Source organism: Rattus norvegicus, chromosome 5 (assembly GCF_021556685.1).
Source record: "Rattus norvegicus strain SHRSP/BbbUtx chromosome 5, alternate assembly SHRSP_T2T, whole genome shotgun sequence".
Classification (NCBI taxonomy): domain Eukaryota; kingdom Metazoa; phylum Chordata; class Mammalia; order Rodentia; family Muridae; genus Rattus; species Rattus norvegicus.
In genome coordinates, this window is record NC_141538.1 from 14,489,659 (window position 1) to 14,510,780 (window position 21,122).

Consider the following 21,122-nt stretch of genomic DNA (forward strand, 5'->3'; position numbering starts at 1 on the left):
TGGAGTAGTGGCTATACCTTCAGGCAATTCCTGTTGGGTCTCTACGGGGCAGGTATGGTTACTGGACACTAAAATAATCAAAGGTGTTGGAGAGGGAAATGCTAATTGGTCTTTTCTCAGGACCACCAGTACACAACATCAACCCTTCTGCTGTCCCCTGTCACAAAGAGCCAGACTCAGGGCGGGCCCTGCCGGCTTCCCGGATGTCACGAGACTTCCTCTGCCAGGCGTTTCCGAGCATTTGGTTGCCTGGCAACCGCCGCTGGCTTTGTAGGAGCCCGGTACAGGGACACTGACCAAACCAGTTACAGACCGGACTGGACAGAGCGGTGAGACGCCCCCCGGAAACCCTAGCCAGGAACGTTCGTGCACTCCGACTTTTAATACGGGTTAAGATTCAGGTCCCTGGGCCCTGTCCCTAAACAGCTAGAATCGCAGACACAGTTTGGAAGACTAGTTTGGACCAGAAGGCAAGGCTGGAAAGTTTCTAGAAGCCTGAGGCAGGGTGGAGGGGCTGAGGGAACAGGAACCAGGCTTTGAAAAGTTTTGAGGGCTGAAGACCCATTTAGTGGACGCCACTGATCTCAGCTGCTCCCCAAATGTAGGTAGAAACCAAACTCCAAAACCGTCCATCCTACCCGGCCTGCAAGGAGCCTAGGGGTGAAAGTCAGCAGAGGATCCATCAAGATGGATTCCAGAGCACCCTGAAGCAGCTCTAAGCTTTCCCGCTAGCTTCAGGGAAGATGAATCCTAGCAATTGCATCGAGTAGGAGATATTATGGGAAACGACTTCTTCGCAGAGAAAATCAAGGGCACTCCCACGAGTGTGTTGTTGACTTTATTGTTTTTATAATGTTCTAAAATGTCCACAAGTTACTAAGTGCGGTTTAAGCCCTGGGGGCTTATTTCTCTAAAACAATGAAACTACACTACCAGAAAAGTTAGAGCTCATGCTTTCTTAATGAAAAGAATGGGGTGTTCTGACAAAACAATCTTCATGAACTGCTCCCAAGAAGTTTATTTAATATTTTGTGGTTTTGATTATTGTGAGTCCCTTCCACATTCAAGGCCCTGGTCACTTTCCCTATAGCTTATTGATCACATTCATTGGCCACCTCTTGATTTAAAAACAGTTTAAGCCTGCTCCTTCTTTTCCACACCGTCTGGTGTAGCCCAAGATAATCTAACACTCACTTGTAGCCAAAGCTGCCTTTGAACTTTTCTTCTACCTCCTCAGTTCTGGGATTATAAGTGTGCCACCAGCTCTGCCTCCTTTCTTTTCAAATCTGATTAATTTCCAGAGGCACCAGTTTTTAAACGGAAATCATCTGTGGTGAAAGAATTCAGAATATACCACTCTCAAATATGCTGCTCGGGCAAATCACAGCAGGTGCAAGATCAGTGGCCACCGAGCCCGCCTGCCCGCCCGCCTGCCCTCCCGCCTGCCTGCTTCCCTTGTGAAAAACCCTTTCCTATTCAAGGAGAAAATAAAACCAGTTTTCATTGTTAAAAACAAGTGAAACAAGAAAATAGCAAAGACAAGCCCGGGGCTGGGGAGAGATAGCTCACACAATGACAGAAGTTATTTTGCAATAGGAATGTGCATAAGTTCTAAAACTTACCTATCAAATCACAACCCCATAGAAATAGTGAATAAGATACAGAAACAGCAAACTGCACATAAAAGGAATTCTGAAAGGCTGACAAGGAGATGCTTCACGCTCCAGTGTGTCAAGAGTGGTGCATTAAAACCCAACTTAAAAATATCGGGCTAGAGAAGTTCAGAGTGCTGGCTGCTCTTCCCGAGGTTCTGAGTTCAATTCCGGCAACCACATGTTGGCTCACAACCATCTATAATGTGATCTGGTGCCCCGTTCTGGCCTGCAGGCATATATGCAGTCAGAACACTGTATATATAATAAATTTAAATCTTTTTTTTTTAAACTGCTGATACCAGAGCTTTAGCCATATCTATGGCCACTGCCACCACCGGTAAATGTCAAAGCCTCACTGAAGAACAATTTGGGAGCATACAGTGACATTAAAATGTGCAGGCCAGGAATGTCCACTCCTAGATTAAACCTTGTTGTAAAGGCAACATAGACAAGAAGCATAAAAGCAGCATTATAAAAGCAAAATACAGAAGGACCCAGGGGTCCATCGAGAAAGTAAGCCCCAACAGTACAACACTCTAGAGCTGTGTATGCTAAGCCAGATGGCGTTCCAAAACAAAAGGCTCGCAGAAAAAAGACATGCAAGATTGGGAGGAAAAAAGAACTGTACTTTTTAGGTGTATGGACATGTGTAACAAAAGCATGAGTACATCCATAGCAATGGCCTAACTGAAGCATTGAGAGGAAGGAAAGTAGACCTTTTGGGGGTTTTGTTTGGTTGGTCTGTTTTTTTATTTTGTTTTGTTCTGTTTTGTTTGTTTTTCCCAGCACTGGGATGAATCCAGGGCCTTGTGAATGCTAGACATCACTGAGCCACAACACACACACACACACACACACACACACACACACACACACACACACACAGAGTTCTTTTGTTGTGGTTGTTGTTTTGTTTTGTTTTGTTTTGTTTTTTGAAGCAGAATTTCATGTATTTCAGACTGGCCTGAAATTCCAGTGTAGCTGTGGTTGGCCTTGAGCCCTGGGATTCTCCTGCATGCACCTCACAGACACTAGGTTTATTATCTGTCATGTTAAGCTTAAATCTGTTTTCACTGTTTTATATTTTAAGCTTATATATGGATCTGGCACTAATTTCAAATTTTATTAAAAAGTAATAAAAGTATAAGCAAATTTCAGAAATCTATGCAGTAGAAATACAGGACGCCCTTTTGTTCTGAAGGGTCTGTAGCTTATATTCTGAAGGCTGAAGGGCACCTGTCCCTTCAGATCTGCATCTAATGAGCAATCCTATTGTCTGGTAATGGGTAGAATGCTTATGTATAAGGACACGTTTACCATGAGTAGTATGCTTATGTATAAGGACACGTTTACCATGAGTAGTATGCTTATGTATAAGGACACACTTACCATGTATAAAACTCAGTTTTCTTCTAAGCACTGAACTCATACCCATAGAATACTATGTAAATTAAACTGTTTATCTGGTATAACTCTAGATACAACGAAACAGTAAATAATGCATTCTAACATTGGGCATTTGGTTACCTTTTTAGTTCAGAAATATGAAGCACAATTTGGGAGACAAGGATAGTTGTCAGTTAAATATCTGATTTTTAGGGTGACAGGAAAAACAGGTTAGCGTATGCTTATGATAATGTATAATAATTTACACAAAGTAATTAAAAGCTATATTATATAACTACAAAGTAATCATATTTCATATTTCATAACATGTCCCCTATTTAATAGTCCTGAAGCCTCTGTGGATAAAATGGCAAGAGATTCATAATGACGACTGCAACAAGTATTTTGACCTGTTTCAGACACTGTCCAGAACGTTCACCCACACGGCCAAACTTTTAATATTGCAACACGGTATTGTGCTCTTCAAAGCTCACACTTGAAAACCACACAGTCAAATTACAAAACGATAAGAAACATGGCAGTCCTAAGTAAGTCTGCCAGTTTGTGTCCCTCACACTCCCAGCTGCCCTGGGAGCACAGAGCCTGCAGGCACAGGGAGATGTCCTGCATGCATTCCCACACTGTCCCTTTGAACTAGTAGGACTGTCCTTGTCTTACGTAGTTAAAGACAGGTCTTCACATTGCCTGCCCTCAAACACATGGACTCCAGCAATCCTCCTGCCTCAGTCTCCCAAGAGGCTAGACCACAAGCAGTATCATGAGTATCATGAGTAAAATGAGGGTGAAAGTCCCTCATTTTATTTTTAAGGTTTTTTTTTAAGCATCATAATTCTACATAATAATGTGTTTCCTTATGATATCCTCGTGAAGGCACATAAAGTAATTTGGGCACCCCCCCCTTATTGCCCTCTCTCGGACCCTCCCCCTCCCTTTGCCCCTTTCTCTTCCCAGCTGGTCAATCCCTCTTCTACTTCCACGTCTATTTTGTCCTGGACCAATCTGTGTTTTCCACTTGATTGCAGGGCATGGGTGAGGGTTATTTACAGGAGCACGGGCACCTTAGCAATGCTTACACCACTGGGACAAAAAAGGCTCCCCCAACTCCTGACACCATTAACTCCTATAGATCCTCAGAGAGAGGTGGAACCTCATGAGTCCCTCCCACCTCCCTTCTGCTGTTAACTGCCTACAAATTCTCAGGAACACACACACACACACACACACACACACACACACACACACACAAACACTTCATTTTTATTTATAATTTTTTTTTGCAGGGCTAGTAATCAAATGTAGGTCCCCGTGGATGCACCTTGCCTTAACTTTATTTTAGAAAATACTTCAAGAATGTTTTCTCAGTCAGTGTTGAAGCTAATATTTGGACTGCGAGAACTGCACTGGAAAACACTTCATCAGGCTGCCATTTCCTGGCATGACATACAATATCCAGGCCTGGGCCATCAGAGGTGTCCGTATGATCCTGTGTATAACTCGGGGCTTTCCCAGTTCTGACTGTTGCAGATGCTGTGAGGACTGACACTGGAGAGCCTGGATTAACTCTCTGAGATTTATAATTTCTCTACCTATGAAATAAGAGCATTGGACAATTTTCCTTTTTACTCAAAGAGGATAAACAATCGTTTTAAAAGAGGTTACCTTAGGACATAGGATATAGCTTAACGTAGAGGTAAAGTGATTGCCTAGAATGCAGCGACCCCCTGGATTTTATCACAGCACTAGAAAAAATGAAGGGGGAGGAAAAGGAGGTACCCACAAAAGCAATTCACTATTGCTCTGGGGTAGAAAATATTTACAAGTGAAAGTAAGGTTTGGCGGCTTAAGAATTTAATCCCAGTATGAGAGGCCAGGCAGAAAGATCTCCAATTGGAGACTAGGCTGGGCAATACACAGAAGACGCTCTAAAAAATAAAAATCAAAAGGAGGAGGGAGAGGAGGGGGGCAGGACTGCCACTACTTGGTGTTGTCATAAATAGGTCTCTAATCCCAAGGTTCAAGAAGAAGAGGCAGCAAGTTCCAGGCTAGCCCAGGGCAACACAGTCACATCCTATTTCAAAACACAAACAATAAAAGGCAAATAAGTAATGTACATTTAACTCAGTTTTTGTGTTTTAAATGTTCTGTTGGTTGTTTCTTTGGGTGGTTTGTTTTGTTTTGAGACACGACATGGTCTGCCTTGGCTAACCTTGAACTCGAGATCCACTTGCCTCTGCCTCCCAAGTGCTAAGACTGTGTGCTACCACAGCCAGCCTTTGTTTTAAATGTTTTAATGAAAAGAGTTGGCTGTAAAGATAGAAAGTACCAGAGGGCATAAATGCCAACAGCCTAGCTTACCAAGCAGTTGTACGTGAGAGAGTTGAAGTAACTCAGCCTTTCCTGACCGACTCTGTATCACAATGTTCCCTTGTTCCCTTCAGTTTTAGAAAGTGGACGTGATACCTAAGCCTGCTTCTGGACATGCTGTCAAAGTGGAGCTTTCGCTGAGAGTTTGACTTATGCAGAAACCATGGTTCGACTGACAGTGGATTTAATTGCCAAAAACAGCAATCTTAAACCCAGAAAAGAAGAAACCCTTGTACAATGCCTGAAGAAAATAACACACATAAATTTTTCAGACAGAAATATAGATTCGATTGTAAGAACTTTAAATTATTTTGGTCTTGCACAGTTAGCAATATAACTTTTATTGGTTTAAGAGCATGCCCGGTATAATAATTCTATCTTGATCAAGTTTGTTAACTATGTTTCTACCAGAAGTTTCATATTATGTTCTATTCTAATTTCCTTTGTTTGATGCTTAGAATATTAAGTTTCTGAAAAATATAGCATTGTATTTTATAAGTATCTGTCAAATATATTTTCCCGTTTCCCTAAAATACTCCTGTATTTGCACTGCAAACAGAATTTGGAAAACTATTGCTTTTGTGCCATTCCAGAGCCTTGGAATACTTTCGAAATACCAAAATGTTAAGAAATAAGATAGTTGCTTGCTTATAACCCCAGCACTCTGAGGCTGAGACCAGAGGATTTCACGCTCAAAACCTGTCTGAGCTATACCTTGAGACCTGTCTCAAAAAAAATTTAACAATTCAAATTTTGACACACCCAGGGGCAATACGTGCTCACCTTATCCAAGGTCCTATGTCACCCCAGTCCTTCCTTTCCTCCAATAAAAGTTCAAAGGTGAAGTTTATGCATATAATTTAATTATGTAAATACAATTATTCTGGGCCAATTGTATTAGACAAGATTTTTCTGTGCAGTCCTGGCCTTCCTGGAACTTACTCTGCAGACCAGGTCGAACTCTGCTTCCCAAGGGCTAGAATTAAAGGCCATCATGCCCAACTGAAACCCATAATATTTCTCTCAGTATTTCTGCAAGCACTAGGATTACAGGCAAGCCCCCCTAGACCATTCCCAATGACCCCTTTCCCCAGGAATACAGTTGCACGACCTCATGTTTCTCTTTTGTTGCTCAAAGCACTGTGTGTCATCTTACCACGCATAGACTTTCCCCAAAAGCCCCAGCAGCCCACACTGAAAGCTTTTAATTTTTTGTTTTTTAAAATCTATTATTATTATTATTATTATTATTATCATCTCACTTATTCATTTTACATCCCAATCACTGCTCCCCTGCTTCCCTGCCAGTCAGCCCTCCCATTATCTTTCTCTCAGCTCCCCTCCTCTTCTCCTCTTAGTGGGAGCCCCCCTCCCCCCCACCCCCCAACCCTGGCACATCAAGTGTCTGAGGGGCTAGGTGTTTCCTCTCCCACTGAGGCCAGACAAGGCAGCCCAGCTAGAAGAACATATCCCACAGACAGGCAACAGCTTTTGGGGTAGCCTCAACTCCAATTGTTCAGGACCCACATGAAGACCAAGCTGCACATCTGCTACATATGTGCGGGAGGCCTAGGTCCAGCCTGTGTATGTTTTTTGGTGGATGGTTCAGTCTCTGAGAGCCCCAAGGGTCCAGTTTAGTTGTCTCTGTTGGTCTTCCTGTGGAGTCCTATCCCTGTAGGGGCTGTAATCCTTCCTGTTATTCTTCCATAAGAATTCCCAAGTTCCATCCTCTGTCTGGCTGTCGGTGTTTGCGTCTGCCTGAGTTGGCTGCTAGGTGGAGCCTCTCAGAGGGCAGCCATGCTAGACTCCTGTCAGCCTTGAGGCAGGGTTTTTCTGTGTGGTTCTGGCTGTCCTACTGGAATTAAAGGCATACATCACCACTGCCTGACCTTTATTCATTTGTTTGCTTGTTTTAATTTTTTTAAGAGAAAGAGATGGCTCATCAGTTTAGTGGCTCTTGCAGAGGACCAAGGTTCCATTCCTAGCACCCACAGCCGGCTCACAACCGTCAGTAACTACAGTTTCAGGGGATTTGAAGCCTTCCTCTGGTCTCTGAAGGCAACTGGCACATAGATACATGCACTAGGCAAAACTCTCATACATATAAAATAAATCTAAAAATGTTTTAATGTTTTTTAACCACAGATCAATCATTACTCCTGTACTGTCAAAGTTCTTTGTTAAGAGAAAAGCAAACCAGTTAAAATAGTCTACACTGAAATGCGAGGAACTAGGACACTTAAAATTCCCAAATGTGTGCTTAATGATAGCCTGGGGGTCTGGTAGAACTTCTGTCCTCCTTGAATGTAACCACTCTGGGTTGCTTCATGGGTAAGAAAACATTAGCCTTTTAAAGCACACCATTCATTTTTAAGATTTAAATCTCCTCAAAGACAACCATTTTAATTAGATGCTGAAACCTAGCATAAACTTCATTGGTTTTGGCGTCGTTGTTGTTGTTGTTGTTGTTGTTGTTGTTGTTGTTGTTGTTGTTTTGAGACAAGTCTCTCCATGTAGCCCTGGCTGGCCTTGAACTCACAGAGCTCTGCCTGCATCTGTCACCCAAGTGCTGGAAATGTGCTTGCCTGTCTCGCTACTCAGATAGTTACAATAGTGGGTAATAATGAACCACTGCTTTCACTCTTAGGAAGTCTGCAAAGAAATAAAAGTTTGTTCTACAGTATTCAATAGCGTTATCAGAGTTTTTTTTTTTTTTTTTTCCGGAGCTGGGGACCGAACCCAGGGCCTTGCGCTTTCTAGGCAAGCGCTCTACCACTGAGCTAAATCCCCAACCCTGTGTTATCAGAGTTTTTAAATCTTTTTTCCCCCCTGAGACAGGGTCTCACTTTCTTGCCCTGGCTGGCTTGGAGCTCACCGTGAAGACCAGGCTTGTCTTGAACTTACGGAGATCCACCTGCTTTAGCTTGAGTACTGGAGGTGTGCACCACCACACCCAGCTGTCCATTACTCTTGACTATTGGATGGTTTCTGGCTTTCAGTATTATAAACTGTAACTGTTTGCTTCCAATCCTGCAGAAAGATGAAACCCTGCTTTATGATGATGTTTGGACAAGAATTTGTTCATTGTTTCAGCTTTCAGGAGCGTCTCTAATTGCTTCCTAGGAAAATTACTGAGGAGAATCTTAAGACAAGCGATTTTCCTGGCACAGTTACCGAATTTCAAACCCCCAAATTATTTTGTAATCATTACAGTCTTAGTTTTGACCGTGCTAAGCGCAAGAAATGTTACTTTGTAAGAGCTTTAGTGAGATTTGTAGAAATGCCCAAGGGAAAGACTTTCTTAGACTCCAACTTGTAAGCTTGCAGGGGTAAATAAATAGGACCTGTTCTGTTTTCTTTTCAGGATGACCTCTCTCTTTGTAAAAACCTGAGCGTTTTATATTTGTATGATAATCGCATTAGTCAAGTCACTAACCTGAATTACACCACAAATCTGACCCACTTGTACCTACAGAACAATTGCATTTCCTGCATCGAAAACCTCAGTTCACTAAAGAAATTGGAAAAACTGTAAGTGGTTTTATTTTTTTAATCCTGTTAACTGATTTTTTTAAAAAGATTCTTGTCCATACTTTATGCAGGCAACCATTTCCAGTGTTCGCATACATTCTTGTGAGTGAATGCAGGCATTAACGGGGAGCTAGGGAAACAAACTCCAGGGTTGCCTCACCTCCTGCGGTGTTTGAAACAATCTTTGTGACACACAAGTTTCTGGGGGTTGTCCAACTTCCATCGTACCGGAACTCCGGGATAACCTATGCTCACTAATAAGAACAGCTTTATGTGGGTTCTGGGGATTCAAACTAAGGGTTTCCTGCTTGCCAAGCAAGTGATTCACCCAGTGACTACCTCCCCTGCTCTCCTTGTTATATATTTAGCATCCCTAAAACCTGAGCGGTCTGTGTTGCAGGTATCTGGGAGGCAATTACATTGCAGTCGTCGAAGGCTTGGAAGGATTAGAGGAGCTGAGAGAGCTTCATGTTGAAAGTCAGAGGCTCCCCCTGGGAGAAAAGCTCCTGTTTGACCCAAGGACTCTTCGTTCTCTAGCAGTAAGACTATATTCAAATGCTGGGACCGGAGTGCAGGGTGGAGCAGAAAGTGCCCAGGGTGTACTTCGGAGTGTCCATAATCTACTTCTCTGCCCACTGAAAGCTGCGGGCTGAGGCAGATTCTGTTGAGCAGCCCCTTGGTGTTAGTTTTCAAACCGGGCAGTGCTGCCCACCTCCTTGGGACAGCCAGGATAGAAAGAAGGAAGTGTTCAGGCAATGTGAACTGACGTTCTAACCCAGGCCCATAATGTGGGCATTACTGATTATCATGGCCCATGGTTTTAAATCTGGGAGAAACCTTAAGGAAAAGGGAGTGTACAATTATTTGGCAAGCTTTCATTGATTTGAGTTTTTCTGAAATACACCCTCAGGCATCAGCCTCCCAAACGTTGGGGTCGTACACTCACCAGGTTTGAGGATACATCCGTGTGGCTTCTCAGCCAGTCTTAAGCTGAGATGCATGCAGGATTCGGTGCTAGTCCTAAACCTCATGTGTCTTTGTCACACCATCTTCATTTCTGGAGTGGGAGATTTATAAATGTGATATCACTTGATTTAGAGGACCCAGAAGCGAAAGGAATGATATGGCCCTCAGACAACTGACAAGTGTCCCTTAAGTTAGAAAAGAAGTGCCCGAGTTACTCCGCCATGTACTCCCCATGGACACCACTGTGTTATCACCAGACACATTTCAACCTCAACCTCAATGGCAACAACTAGCCCACCCTGCCGAGGGGACAGCTAGGCCTGTTACCAGTCAGTCCACTAGAGCTTTTGGTTTTCTGGATAAAAAACAAGAAGCAAGGAGCCGCTCTGCAGGCCTGGTCTTTTGCCTTCAGGCAGTCTGCTTTGTTAATCCCTGCTCTAGGGATGGGGAGAGGACTTTGTGCCTGCTAACTCTGCCACTGCTCTAGTGTCCATAGTCTCTTTTTACTTTTTATTTTTGAGACAAACTCACTAATTTGCCCAGGGTTGGCCTTGACTGAGTCTAGCACAGGTAGGCCTTGAATTTATGATCCTTCTGTCTCAGCCTCCCAAGTGATAGAGATTATAAGCTCGCCATGTTGGACAACGGTGAGCTTTGGATATGGGGACGCTTAAAGCTGTAAGTGTTAGCGCCAACCTATGAAGTAGTGGTTCTGTATGTAGCCCTTAGAGCAACTAATGTGGTAGCTTCTGGAAAGGTCTGGGTGTCAGGGTTCCTCAACCCTTGACTGTGGCCAATATTACAGCTAACAACTATAGTGTTACAGTTAACAGCCACAGTGTTACAGCTGACAGTCACAGTGTTACAGCTGACAGCAACAGAGTTACAGCTGACAGCCACAGTGTTACAGCTGACAGCCACAATGTTACAGCTGACAGCCACAGTGTTACAGCTGACAGTCAGGGTTACAGCTGACAGCCACAGTGTTACAGCTGACAGCCACAATGTTACAGCTGAGAGCCACACTGTTACAGCTGACAGTCACAGTGTTACAGCTGACAGCCACAGTGTTACAGCTGACAGTCAGTGTTACAGCTCACAGCCACAGTGTTACAGCTCACAGCCACAGTGTTACAGCTGACAGTCACAGTGTTACAGCTGACAGCCACAGTGTTACAGCTGACAGTCAGGGTTACAGCTGACAGCCACAGTGTTACAGCTGACAGTCAGTGTTACAGCTAACAACCACAGGGTTATAGCTGACAGCCACAGTGTTACAGTTAACAGCCACAGTGTTACAGCTGACAGCCACAGTGTTACAGCTGACAGCCACAGGGTTACAGCTGACAGCCACAGAGTTACAGCTGACAGCAACAGACTTACAGCTGACAGCCAGTGTTACAGCTGACAGCCACAGGGTTACAGCTGACAGCCACAATGTTACAGCTGACAGTCACAGTGTTACAGCTGACAGCCACAGGGTTACAGCTGACAGTCCGTGTTACAGCTGACAGTCACAGTGTTACAGCTGACAGCCACAGTGTTACAGCTGACAGTCACAGTGTTACAGCTGACAGCCACAATGTTACAGCTGACAGTCACAGTGTTACAGCTGACAGCCACAGTGTTACAGCTGACAGCCACAGTGTTACAGCTGACAGCCACAATGTTACAGCTGACAGCCACACTGTTACAGCTGACAGTCACAGTGTTACAGCTGACAGCCACAGTGTTACAGCTGACAGTCAGTGTTACAGCTCACAGCCACAGTGTTACAGCTCACAGCCACAGTGTTACAGCTGACAGTCACAGTGTTACAGCTGACAGCCACAGTGTTACAGCTGACAGTCAGGGTTACAGCTGACAGCCACAGTGTTACAGCTGACAGTCAGTGTTACAGCTAACAACCACAGGGTTATAGCTGACAGCCACAGTGTTACAGTTAACAGCCACAGTGTTACAGCTGACAGCCACAGTGTTACAGCTGACAGCCACAGGGTTACAGCTGACAGCCACAGAGTTACAGCTGACAGCAACAGACTTACAGCTGACAGCCAGTGTTACAGCTGACAGCCACAGGGTTACAGCTGACAGCCACAATGTTACAGCTGACAGTCACAGTGTTACAGCTGACAGCCAGTGTTGCAGCTGACAGCCACAGTGTTACAGCTGACAGTCAGGGTTACAGCTGACAGTCACAGTGTTACAGCTGACAGCCACAGGGTTACAGCTGACAGTCAGTGTTACAGCTGACAGCCACAATGTTACAGCTGACAGTCACAGTGTTACAGCTGACAGCCACAGGGTTACAGCTGACAGTCAGTGTTACAGCTGACAGTCACAGTGTTACAGCTGACAGCCACAGTGTTACAGCTGACAGTCACAGTGTTACAGCTGACAGCCACAATGTTACAGCTGACAGTCACAGTGTTACAGCTGACAGCCACAGTGTTACAGCTGACAGCAACAGAGTTACAGCTGAGAGCCACAGTGTTACAGCTGACAGTCAGGGTTACAGCTGACAGCCACAGTGTTACAGCTGACAGCTAGTGTTGCAGCTGACAGCCACAGTGTTACAGCTGACAGCCACACTGTTACAGCTGACAGTCACAGTGTTACAGCTGACAGCCACAGTGTTACAGCTGACAGTCAGTGCTACAGCTCACAGCCACAGTGTTACAGCTCACAGCCACAGTGTTACAGCTGACAGTCACAGTGTTACAGCTGACAGCCACAGTGTTACAGCTGACAGTCAGGGTTACAGCTGACAGCCACAGTGTTACAGCTGACAGTCAGTGTTACAGCTGACAACCACAGGGTTATAGCTGACAGCCACAGTGTTACAGTTAACAGCCACAGTGTTACAGCTGACAGTCACAGTGTTACAGCTGACAGCCACAGTGTTACAGCTGACAGCCACAGGGTTACAGCTGACAGCCACAGAGTTACAGCTGACAGCAACAGACTTACAGCTGACAGTCAGTGTTACAGCTGACAGTCACAGTGTTACAGCTGACAGCCAGTGTTACAGCTGACAGCCACAGTGTTACAGCTGACAGCCAGTGTTACAGCTGACAGTCACAGTGTTACAGTTGACAGCCACAGGGTTACAGCTGACAGTCAGTGTTACAGCTGACAGCCACAATGTTACAGCTGACAGTCACAGTGTTACAGCTGACAGCCACAGGGTTACAGCTGACAGTCACAGTGTTACAGCTAACAGCCACAATGTTACAGCAGACAGTCACAGTGTTACAGCTGACAGCCACAGTGTTACAGCTGACAGTCAGTGTTACAGCTGACAGTCACAGTGTTACAGCTGACAGCCACAGTGTTACAGCTGACAGTCAGTGTTACAGCTGACAGCCACAATGTTACAGCTGACAGTCACAGTGTTACAGCTGACAGCCACAATGTTACAGCTGACAGTCACAGTGTTACAGCTGACAGCCACAGTGTTACAGCTGACAGTCAGGGTTACAGCTGACAGCCACAGTGTTACAGCTGACAGTCAGTGTTACAGCTGACAACCACAGGGTTATAGCTGACAGCCACAGTGTTACAGTAAACAGCCACAGTGTTACAGCTGACAGTCACAGTGTTACAGCTGACAGCCACAGTGTTATAGCTGACAGCCACAGGGTTACAGCTGACAGCCACAGAGTTACAGCTGACAGCAACAGACTTACAGCTGACAGTCAGTGTTACAGCTGACAGCCACAGGGTTACAGCTGACAGCCACAATGTTACAGCTGACAGTCACAGTGTTACAGCTGACAGCCACAGTGTTACAGCTGGCAGCCAAAGAGTTACAGCTGACAGCCACAGTGTTACAGTTGACAGCCATAGTGTTACAGCTGACAGTCACAGTGTTACAGCTGACAGCCACAGTGTTGCAGCTGACAGCCACAGTGTTACAGCTGACAGCCACAGTGCTGCAGCTGACAGCCACAGTGTTACAGCTGACAGCCACAGTGTTACAGCTGACAGTCACAGGGTTAGGGCTGACAGTCAGTGTTACAGCTGACAGCCACAGGGTTACAGCTGACAGTCACAGTGTTACAGCTGACAGCCACAGTGTTACAGCTGACAGTCAGTGTTACAGCTGACAGCCACAGTGTTACAGCTGACAGTCAGTGTTACAGCTGACAGCCACAGGGTTAGGGCTGACAGCCACATTGTTACAGTTAACAGCCACAGTGTTACAGCTGACAGTCACAGTGTTACAGCTGACAGCCACAGTGTTACAGCTGACAGCCAAAGAGTTACAGCTGACAGCCACAGTGTTACAGCTGACAGTCACAGTGTTACAGCTGACAGCCAGTGTTGCAGCTGACAGCCACAGTGTTACAGCTGACAGCAACAGAGTTACAGCTGACAGCCACAGTGTTACAGCTGACAGCAACAGAGTTACAGCTGGCAGCCACAGTGTTACAGCTGACAGCCACAGTGTTACAGCTGACAGCCAGTGTTGCAGCTTGCAGCCAGAGTGTTACAGCTGACAGCCACAGTGTTACAGCTGACAGCCACAGTGTTACAGCTGACAGCCACAGTGTTACAGCTGACAGCTAGTGTTGCAGCTGACAGCCACAGTGTTACAGTTGACAGCCACAGTGTTACAGCTGACAGCAACAGAGTTACAGCTGACAGCCACAGTGTTACAGCTGACAGCCACAGTGTTACAGTTGAAAGCCACAGTGTTACAGCTGACAGTCACAGTGTTACAGCTGACAGCCACAGTGTTACAGCTGACAGCAACAGAGTTACAGCTGACAGCCACAGTGTTACAGCTGACAGCCACAGAGTTACAGCTGACAGCCACAGTGTTACAGCTGACAGCCAGTGTTGCAGCTGACAGCCACAGTGTTACAGCTGACAGCCAGTGTTACAGCTGACAGTCACAGTGTTACAGCTGACAGCCACAGGGTTACAGCTGACAGTCAGTGTTGCAGCTGACAGACACACTGTTAGAGCTGTCAGTCACAGTGTTACAGCTGACAGCCACAGGGTTACAGCTGACAGTCAGTGTTACAGCTGACAGCCAAAGAGTTACAGCTGACAGTCACAGTGTTACAGCTGACAGCCACAGTGTTACAGCTGACAGCCACAGTGTTACAGCTGACAGCTAGTGTTGCAGCTGACAGCCACAGTGTTACAGCTGACAGCCACACTGTTACAGCTGACAGTCACAGTGTTACAGCTGACAGCCACAGTGTTACAGCTGAGAGTCAGTGCTACAGCTCACAGCCACAGTGTTACAGCTCACAGCCACAGTGTTACAGCTGACAGTCACAGTGTTACAGCTGACAGCCACAATGTTACAGCTGACAGTCACAGTGTTACAGCTGACAGCCACAGTGTTACAGCTGACAGCAACAGAGTTACAGCTGAGAGCCACAGTGTTACAGCTGACAGTCAGGGTTACAGCTGACAGCCACAGTGTTACAGCTGACAGCTAGTGTTGCAGCTGACAGCCACAGTGTTACAGCTGACAGCCACACTGTTACAGCTGACAGTCACAGTGTTACAGCTGACAGCCACAGTGTTACAGCTGACAGTCAGTGCTACAGCTCACAGCCACAGTGTTACAGCTCACAGCCACAGTGTTACAGCTGACAGTCACAGTGTTACAGCTGACAGCCACAGTGTTACAGCTGACAGTCAGGGTTACAGCTGACAGCCACAGTGTTACAGCTGACAGTCAGTGTTACAGCTGACAACCACAGGGTTATAGCTGACAGCCACAGTGTTACAGTTAACAGCCACAGTGTTACAGCTGACAGTCACAGTGTTACAGCTGACAGCCACAGTGTTACAGCTGACAGCCACAGGGTTACAGCTGACAGCCACAGAGTTACAGCTGACAGCAACAGACTTACAGCTGACAGTCAGTGTTACAGCTGACAGTCACAGTGTTACAGCTGACAGCCAGTGTTACAGCTGACAGCCACAGTGTTACAGCTGACAGCCAGTGTTACAGCTGACAGTCACAGTGTTACAGTTGACAGCCACAGGGTTACAGCTGACAGTCAGTGTTACAGCTGACAGCCACAATGTTACAGCTGACAGTCACAGTGTTACAGCTGACAGCCACAGGGTTACAGCTGACAGTCACAGTGTTACAGCTAACAGCCACAATGTTACAGCAGACAGTCACAGTGTTACAGCTGACAGCCACAGTGTTACAGCTGACAGTCAGTGTTACAGCTGACAGTCACAGTGTTACAGCTGACAGCCACAGTGTTACAGCTGACAGTCAGTGTTACAGCTGACAGCCACAATGTTACAGCTGACAGTCACAGTGTTACAGCTGACAGCCACAATGTTACAGCTGACAGTCACAGTGTTACAGCTGACAGCCACAGTGTTACAGCTGACAGTCAGGGTTACAGCTGACAGCCACAGTGTTACAGCTGACAGTCAGTGTTACAGCTGACAACCACAGGGTTATAGCTGACAGCCACAGTGTTACAGTTAACAGCCACAGTGTTACAGCTGACAGTCACAGTGTTACAGCTGACAGCCACAGTGTTATAGCTGACAGCCACAGGGTTACAGCTGACAGCCACAGAGTTACAGCTGACAGCAACAGACTTAAAGCTGACAGTCAGTGTTACAGCTGACAGCCACAGGGTTACAGCTGACAGCCACAATGTTACAGCTGACAGTCACAGTGTTACAGCTGACAGCCACAGTGTTACAGCTGGCAGCCAAAGAGTTACAGCTGACAGCCACAGTGTTACAGTTGACAGCCATAGTGTTACAGCTGACAGTCACAGTGTTACAGCTGACAGCCACAGTGTTGCAGCTGACAGCCACAGTGTTACAGCTGACAGCCACAGTGCTGCAGCTGACAGCCACAGTGTTACAGCTGACAGCCACAGTGTTACAGCTGACAGTCACAGGGTTAGGGCTGACAGTCAGTGTTACAGCTGACAGCCACAGGGTTACAGCTGACAGTCACAGTGTTACAGCTGACAGCCACAGTGTTACAGCTGACAGTCAGTGTTACAGCTGACAGCCACAGTGTTACAGCTGACAGTCAGTGTTACAGCTGACAGCCACAGGGTTATAGCTGACAGCCACATTGTTACAGTTAACAGCCACAGTGTTACAGCTGACAGTCACAGTGTTACAGCTGACAGCCACAGTGTTACAGCTGACAGCCAAAGAGTTACTGCTGACAGCCACAGTGTTACAGCTGACAGTCACAGTGTTACAGCTGACAGCCAGTGTTGCAGCTGACAGCCACAGTGTTACAGCTGACAGCAACAGAGTTACAGCTGACAGCCACAGTGTTACAGCTGACAGCAACAGAGTTACAGCTGGCAGCCACAGTGTTACAGCTGACAGCCACAGTGTTACAGCTGACAGCCAGTGTTGCAGCTTGCAGCCAGAGTGTTACAGCTGACAGCCACAGTGTTACAGCTGACAGCCACAGTGTTACAGCTGACAGCCACAGTGTTACAGCTGACAGCTAGTGTTGCAGCTGACAGCCACAGTGTTACAGCTGACAGCCACAGTGTTACAGTTGACAGCCACAGTGTTACAGCTGACAGCAACAGAGTTACAGCTGACAGCCACAGTGTTACAGCTGACAGCCACAGTGTTACAGTTGACAGCCACAGTGTTACAGCTGACAGTCACAGTGTTACAGCTGACAGCCACAGTGTTACAGCTGACAGCCACAGTGTTACAGTTGACAGCCACAGTGTTACAGCTGACAGCAACAGAGTTACAGCTGACAGCCACAGTGTTACAGCTGACAGCCACAGTGTTACAGTTGAAAGCCACAGTGTTACAGCTGACAGTCACAGTGTTACAGCTGACAGCCACAGTGTTACAGCTGACAACAACAGAGTTACAGCTGACAGCCACAGTGTTACAGCTGACAGCCACAGAGTTACAGCTGACCGCCACAGTGTTACAGCTGACAGCCAGTGTTGCAGCTGACAGCCACAGTGTTACAGCTGACAGCCAGTGTTACAGCTGACAGTCACAGTGTTACAGCTGACAGCCACAGGGTTACAGCTGACAGTCAGTGTTGCAGCTGACAGACACACTGTTAGAGCTGTCAGTCACAATGTTACAGCTGACAGTCACAGGGTTACAGCTAACAGCCACAGTGTTACAGCTGACAGTCAGTGTTACAGCTGACAGTCACAGTGTTACAGCTGACAGCCACAGTGTTACAGCTGACAGTCAGTGTTACAGCTGACAGCCACAATGTTACAGCTGACAGTCACAGTGTTACAGCTGACAGCCACAATGTTACAGCTGACAGTCACAGTGTTACAGCTGACAGCCACAGTGTTACAGCTGACAGTCAGGGTTACAGCTGACAGCCACAGTGTTACAGCTGACAGTCAGTGTTACAGCTGACAGCCACAGTGTTACAGCTGACAGCCAAAGAGTTACAGCTGACAGCCACAGTGTTACAGCTGACAGTCACAGTGTTACAGCTGACAGCCAGTGTTGCAGCTGACAGCCACAGTGTTACAGCTGACAGCAACAGAGTTACAGCTGACAGCCACAGTGTTACAGCTGACAGCAACAGAGTTACAGCTGGCAGCCACAGTGTTACAGCTGACAGCCACAGTGTTACAGCTGACAGCCAGTGTTGCAGCTTGCAGCCAGAGTGTTACAGCTGACAGCCACAGTGTTACAGCTGACAGCCACAGTGTTACAGCTGACAGCCACAGTGTTACAGCTGACAGCTAGTGTTGCAGCTGACAGCCACAGTGTTACAGCTGACAGCCACAGTGTTACAGTTGACAGCCACAGTGTTACAGCTGACAACAACAGAGTTACAGCTGACAGCCACAGTGTTACAGCTGACAGCCACAGTGTTACAGTTGAAAGCCACAGTGTTACAGCTGACAGTCACAGTGTTACAGCTGACAGCCACAGTGTTACAGCTGACAGCAACAGAGTTACAGCTGACAGCCACAGTGTTACAGCTGACAGCCACAGAGTTACAGCTGACAGCCACAGTGTTACAGCTGACAGCCAGTGTTGCAGCTGACAGCCACTGTGTTACAGCTGACAGCCAGTGTTACAGCTGACAGTCACAGTGTTACAGCTGACAGCCACAGGGTTACAGCTGACAGTCAGTGTTGCAGCTGACAGACACACTGTTAGAGCTGTCAGTCACAGTGTTACAGCTGACAGCCACAGGGTTACAGCTGACAGTCAGTGTTACAGCTGACAGCCAAAGAGTTACAGCTGACAGTCACAGTGTTACAGCTGACAGCCACAGTGTTACAGCTGACAGCCACAGTGTTACAGCTGACAGCTAGTGTTGCAGCTGACAGCCACAGTGTTACAGCTGACAGCCACACTGTTACAGCTGACAGTCACAGTGTTACAGCTGACAGCCACAGTGTTACAGCTGAGAGTCAGTGCTACAGCTCACAGCCACAGTGTTACAGCTCACAGCCACAGTGTTACAGCTGACAGTCACAGTGTTACAGCTGACAGCCACAGTGTTACAGCTGACAGTGAGGGTTACAGCTCACAGCCACAGTGTTACAGCTGACAGTCAGTGTTACAGCTAACAACCACAGGGTTATAGCTGACAGCCACAGTGTTACAGTTAACAGCCACAGTGTTACAGCTGACAGCCACAGTGTTACAGCTGACAGCCACAGGGTTACAGCTGACAGCCACAGAGTTACAGCTGACAGCAACAGACTTACAGCTGACAGCCAGTGTTACAGCTGACAGCCACAGGGTTACAGCTGACAGCCACAATGTTACAGCTGACAGTCACAGTGTTACAGCTGACAGCCAGTGTTGCAGCTGACAGCCACAGTGTTACAGCTGACAGTCAGTGTTACAGCTGACAGTCACAGTGTTACAGCTGACAGCCACAGGGTTACAGCTGACAGTCAGTGTTACAGCTGACAGCCACAATGTTACAGCTGACAGTCACAGTGTTACAGCTGACAGCCACAGGGTTACAGCTGACAGCCACAATGTTACAGCTGACAGTCACAGTGTTACAGCTGACAGCCACAGTGTTACAGCTGGCAGCCAAAGAGTTACAGCTGACAGCCACAGTGTTACAGTTGACAGCCATAGTGTTACAGCTGACAGTCACAGTGTTACAGCTGACAGCCACAGTGTTGCAGCTGACAGCCACAGTGTTACAGCTGACAGCCACAGTGCTATAGCTGACAGCCACAGGGTTACAGCTGACAGCCACAGTGTTACAGCTGACAGTCACAGGGTTACAGCTGACAGTCAGTATTACAGCTGACAGCCACAGGGTTACAGCTGACAGTCACAGTGTTACAGCTGACAGCCACAGTGTTACAGCTGACAGTCAGTGTTACAGCTGACAGCCACAGTGTTACAGCTGACAGCCACAGTGTTACAGTTGACAGCCATAGTGTTACAGCTGACAGTCACAGTGTTACAGCTGACAGCCACAGTGTTGCAGCTGACAGCCACAGTGTTACAGCTAACAGCCACAGTGCTGCAGCTGACAGCCACAGTGTTACAGCTGACAGCCACAGTGTTACAGCTGACAGTCACAGGGTTACAGCTGACAGTCAGTGTTACAGCTGACAGCCACAGGGTTACAGCTGACAGTCACAGTGTTACAGCTGACAGCCACAGTGTTACAGCTGACAGTCAGTGTTACAGCTGACAGCCACAGTGTTACAGCTGACAGTCAGTGTTACAGCTGACAGCCACAGGGTTATAGCTGACAGCCACATTGTTACAGTTAACAGCCACAGTGTTACAGCTGACAGTCACAGTGTTACAGCTGACAGCCACAGTGTTACAGCTGACAGCCAAAGAGTTACAGCTGACAGCCACAGTGTTACAGCTGACAGTCACAGTGTTACAGCTGACAGCCAGTGTTGCAGCTGACAGCCACAGTGTTACAGCTGACAGCAACAGAGTTACAGCTGACAGCCACAGTGTTACAGCTGACAGCAACAGAGTTACAGCTGGCAGCCACAGTGTTACAGCTGACAGCCACAGTGTTACAGCTGACAGCCAGTGTTGCAGCTTGCAGCCAGAGTGTTACAGCTGACAGCCACAGTGTTACAGCTGACAGCCACAGTGTTACAGCTGACAGCCACAGTGTTACAGCTGACAGCTAGTGTTGCAGCTGACAGCCACAGTGTTACAGCTGACAGCCACAGTGTTACAGTTGACAGCCACAGTGTTACAGCTGACAGCAAC

General features: G+C 46.9%; 1 protein-coding gene across 2 annotated transcripts in view; it reads left to right on the top strand.

The window, feature by feature from the left end:
- Positions 1-257: 257 nt before the first annotated feature.
- Positions 258-21,122, top strand: part of Ppp1r42 (protein phosphatase 1, regulatory subunit 42) — a 54,261-nt gene continuing 33,396 nt past the window's right edge. Inside the window, 4 exon segments of one of the 2 annotated variants that reach the window (NM_001127569.2) lie at positions 258-329; positions 5,501-5,718; positions 8,791-8,957; positions 9,358-9,496. In NM_001127569.2, the coding sequence (NP_001121041.1) occupies positions 5,590-5,718; positions 8,791-8,957; positions 9,358-9,496 (435 nt within the window). In that variant the 5' untranslated portion in view covers positions 258-329; positions 5,501-5,589. 2 annotated transcript variants of the gene reach the window in all.